Here is a 4,616-nt window from a genome sequence, read left to right on the forward strand (position 1 = left end):
TGGCTTCTTCTTAAAATACACTAGCTCTGAAAGTTTGCGGAATTTTATTACTTTTTTTATTTATACAATTAAATAATTACCTTATTTTTTTTTTTGATAACATTCCCCGTAGTTATTGTCATTAGTATATTTATAACACAACAGCTTTAGTTCAGAGAAAGAAAGTTTTTAAAGTGAATGAACTCGAAGATGCTTTTATTGGAAGATTGTCTTGAATAAATTAGTCATTTATCAGCGTGGTAATGGCCTTAACTGGCCAAACACGAACTCGAAGGGCATTCAAAGGGCCCACAATAATAATACTAAGTAACCCGACAAACAAACAAACAAAACAATTCAGACAGAGAAAACTGCATACAAAAATTGATTGAAGTGAAACTTCTTTATCGAAGGCAGGAAGGAAATTTACTAGGATATGAAACCGAAAAATGTAACGTCACGCGTTACGCGTCACGTCACGCGCCATATCTGCCCTCTAGTGGATATTTCCAAAAGGAGTAATTGCAACAGGCTTTAGAAGCTAACGTGTTAGTAGCAACGGATGATGAAAATTGCGATTTCGACAAATTGTTAGCATATCGCTCCTTCGCGTACTGTACATGTACTCCATATGCGTTTGTGTTTGTTTATATTAATTTGCAATATTGTATGGTGCAAGCGTAAAAGTTTTTAACAAAACTAAACCAATTTTCCGCATTCGTACGCTCGAAATAAAGCATTTTCCAGAACAATTTTATTATATTCCTAAGTATCTCTAACGCATATTATAAAACAGGGTTGTACTCTAGCCGATTAAAATATCAATTAGAGTTTAATTCGCTTCAATAGAATAGCCATTGAACGAATGTACATATGCGCCAATAAAATTTAATTTATTATTTAGCCAATAATAAAATCGATATAAATCGCAATCGTATACGTAGGAGTTTTTTTCTGATTGATAAAAATTTGCCTGCTTGGGCACACCACACTTATTGTTTGCCCGATGGTCGCGGTTGGTGAGCGATTAACAATTGCACCATTCAATTTGTAACGAATTGAATTTTTTGTTTTAAATCATTGTTGGTATTACGGACTTTAATCAGGTGGAAAATAGAAATAAAAAATGTACGCAAGCACAACACAAAAACGTGACCCCTACTTCAATTATTTTACGTTACAAAATCGCATACGGCATTTAAAACAGATTTAAAATACGAATCCCATCTTCAGTACATAACAATTTGTGGCGGTAACATAATTTTAGTCCAAAAGTTCTTAAAATTATATCCCAACAATAAAACGCGAGTCAAAATATCTAAAAAACTTAAAACTTTTCAAATCTGTACTAAATATTTATAGAGAATATAACGCCGATTCAATTAATTAATAAAAAGTCAACGACCGTAGTTAATTTTTGCGAAATACGACAATCGTTGATGCAAAAAAGCCTTGCACTAACTTTCACTATACCGAGTGCGAAACACGGAACCGTGAGACTATGACAATTGCCGCTCCGTAAAAATGTGCATTCGTACGTATGCGTATGTGTCTTCCTACAACGTCCAACAGCCAGGTGTGCGCATGTTGTTCCTACTGCTACTGATGACTAGCGGCTCATTATAACTCAATACCAAGATCCGAACTTTCGCATACGGTATATATAAATGAAAGATTAGATGACTTGACTACTTACACATTTGTGGGAAAATGTTACTAGGCCAAGTGTTTAGAAACATGCAGTAACGTATATAATGGAATGGTCAGCTAATTACAACAGCCAACTAACTTTTATGGCTATTAATACCTGATGTAATTAAAAAAACGTATTTTTTTTTTATGGTTTCGTACGTCCGAATGAAAAGGGGGACCCTTATAGGGTCACTCCTGTGTCTGTCTGTCCGAATATCACAGTTAATTTGCTACGAACCTACTAGACCGATTAAGTTGAAATTTAGTACAAATATGAACATCTGTGATCCAAACAGTGGCGCATAACGTAAATAAATTTATTTTGAACATGAGGATCATTCTTGGGGGCCAATAAGAAATAAAAAAAAAAACTTTTGAAAACTACTGTGTGACATATCAAATGAAAGGACTTGTTGTACAGGTCTCAATAATATTTTTTTATAATTCTAAAANCTACTCATGAAAGATTTTTTAATTTAAACATAGAAAAGAGATGCCAAGTAGGAATTGCAACGGGCACTAGTAAAGAAAGCCTAAGTAACCCAACCTAAGTAATCTGTAACCGCTGCACCTCTTACTATTATTCTTTATATCTCTTTTTTCACTTTGTCTGTACTACTCATGAAAGATTTTTTAATTTAAACATAGAAAAGAGATGCCAAGTAGGAATTGCAACGGGCACTAGTAAAGAAAGCCTAAGTAACCCAACCTAAGTAATCTGTAACCGCTGCACCTCTTACTATTATTCTTTATATCTCTTTTTTCACTTTGTCTGTACTACTCATGAAAGATTTTTTAATTTAAACATAGAAAAGAGATGCCAAGTAGGAATTGCAACGGGCACTAGTAAAGAAAGCCTAAGTAACCCAACCTAAGTAATCTGTAACCGCTGCACCTCTTACTATTATTCTTTATATCTCTTTTTTCACTTTGTCTGTACTACTCATGAAAGATTTTTTAATTTAAACATAGAAAAGAGATGCCAAGTAGGAATTGCAACGGGCACTAGTAAAGAAAGCCTAAGTAACCCAACCTAAGTAATCTGTAACCGCTGCACCTCTTACTATTATTCTTTATATCTCTTTTTTCACTTTGTCTGTACTACTCATGAAAGATTTTTTAATTTAAACATAGAAAAGAGATGCCAAGTAGGAATTGCAACGGGCACTAGTAAAGAAAGCCTAAGTAACCCAACCTAAGTAATCTGTAACCGCTGCACCTCTTACTATTATTCTTTATATCTCTTTTTTCACTTTGTCTGTACTACTCATGAAAGATTTTTTAATTTAAACATAGAAAAGAGATGCCAAGTAGGAATTGCAACGGGCACTAGTAAAGAAAGCCTAAGTAACCCAACCTAAGTAATCTGTAACCGCTGCACCTCTTACTATTATTCTTTATATCTCTTTTTTCACTTTGTCTGTACTACTCATGAAAGATTTTTTTAATCTAAACACAGAAAAGAGATGCCAAGGAGTAATTGCAGCGGGCACTAGTAAAGAAAGACTAAGTAACCTAACCTAAGTAATCTGTAACCGCTGCACCTCTTACTATTATTCTTTATATCTCTTTTTTCACTTTGTCTGTACTACTCATGAAAGATTTTCAAATCTAAACATAGAAAAGAGATGCCAGGTAGGAATTGCAGCGGGCACTAATAAAGAAAGCTTAAGTAACCTAACCTAAGCAACCTGTAACCGCTGCACCTCTTACTATTATTCTTTATATCTCCTTTTTTACTTTGTCTGTACTACTCATGAAGAATTTCCTAACTTAACAAGGGCATATTCAAAACGCAGTAAATGAGTACAGCTCCAAGTGGAAACAAGAAGATACGTCCATTGTCACAGATAATTTGTTGCGGACTTTGCCAATTTTGATCGTTTCAATTATACTGCGTACTAGACACTTAATACCGTATTTCACAAACTGACTAGGTACTTATCTGACAAAAAAATATTAATTATCTTTTTTGTGATGAAAGTTGTGAAAAGCCGAAAACATGCATGTCTTTAATCAAATATGAATTTTCAACGGATATTAAGTAGAGATAATTAACAATTTCTTTCATGACTTATTGCTAAATTTAAAAGAATAAGCAAATTACATTTGACCTTACTCTATTGCAAAAATTAGGCATTTGTAATCCACTATGTTGCAAGAAATAAACGATTAAGTAAAACATATTATCTTTACGAATTAATTTAAGATCAAGTGGAAATATTCAACTTTTACAAAACTAATAGTAAAACGTTATCAAAATTTATGTAGAAATCCAAAAATCACTTCTGTTTAATTACTTATTATCTAGAATCTACAAAATAGGTACTTACGTCTGATTTTCCGTAAGGCAAGAGGGTAAGATTCACGAAATGAGACAAGTTGGTTTGCAGAGAAGGGTAAAGTTGTTTAGTGAAGAATTTGATGGAATCTGGGCACAGAGATTCGTAATAGACATCAACATAAACCTGAAACAAACAATGAAAACACTGTTGAAACTTTAAAACAACAATTTCTACATTTTCCCTTTTCTACAATAACAAATACACTTTTTTTAATACTTGCTCAAGTAACTTTCTTAGAATTCAGGTTCACTCAAAATTCAATTTATTTTAATGTGAATTTTTCAAATATGTTATGGTTTCTTTTAAACATTAAGATCTTTTGTATCGATTTTTTACGAATGATATAAATAGTAAGAACAGGAAATATACAAAAATTAGTCACTATACGAGGGTGGATTGATAAGTTTCCGGCCTGACCAAGAAAAACAAGGTTTTTAAAAATTTTTTTTTTTTATTTCTCAACATAATCTCCTCCAAGGCTGATACATTTCTCATAGCGGTGTTCCAGTCTATTAATGCCATCTCTATAGACTGATTCGTCAAGCTCCTCAAAATAACCATTTACAGCTTCGATTACTTCTTCATTGTCCGCAAATCTCT

At 33.0% G+C, this 4,616-nt stretch overlaps 1 protein-coding gene across 2 annotated transcripts in view; it reads right to left on the reverse strand.

Annotated features, from left to right (window-relative positions):
* The window catches only part of LOC108732674 (GILT-like protein 1), a 33,440-nt gene that overhangs the window by 10,608 nt on the left and 18,216 nt on the right, over window positions 1-4,616 (reverse strand). For both annotated transcript variants that reach the window (XM_025978473.1, XM_018463614.2), the window contains exon 2: window positions 4,005-4,139. In XM_025978473.1, the coding sequence (XP_025834258.1) occupies window positions 4,005-4,139 (135 nt within the window). The remainder of the gene's footprint in view (window positions 1-4,004; window positions 4,140-4,616) is intronic.

Source organism: Agrilus planipennis, unplaced genomic scaffold (genome assembly GCF_000699045.2).
Source record: "Agrilus planipennis isolate EAB-ADULT unplaced genomic scaffold, Apla_2.0 scaffold6, whole genome shotgun sequence".
NCBI classification, from domain to species: domain Eukaryota; kingdom Metazoa; phylum Arthropoda; class Insecta; order Coleoptera; family Buprestidae; genus Agrilus; species Agrilus planipennis.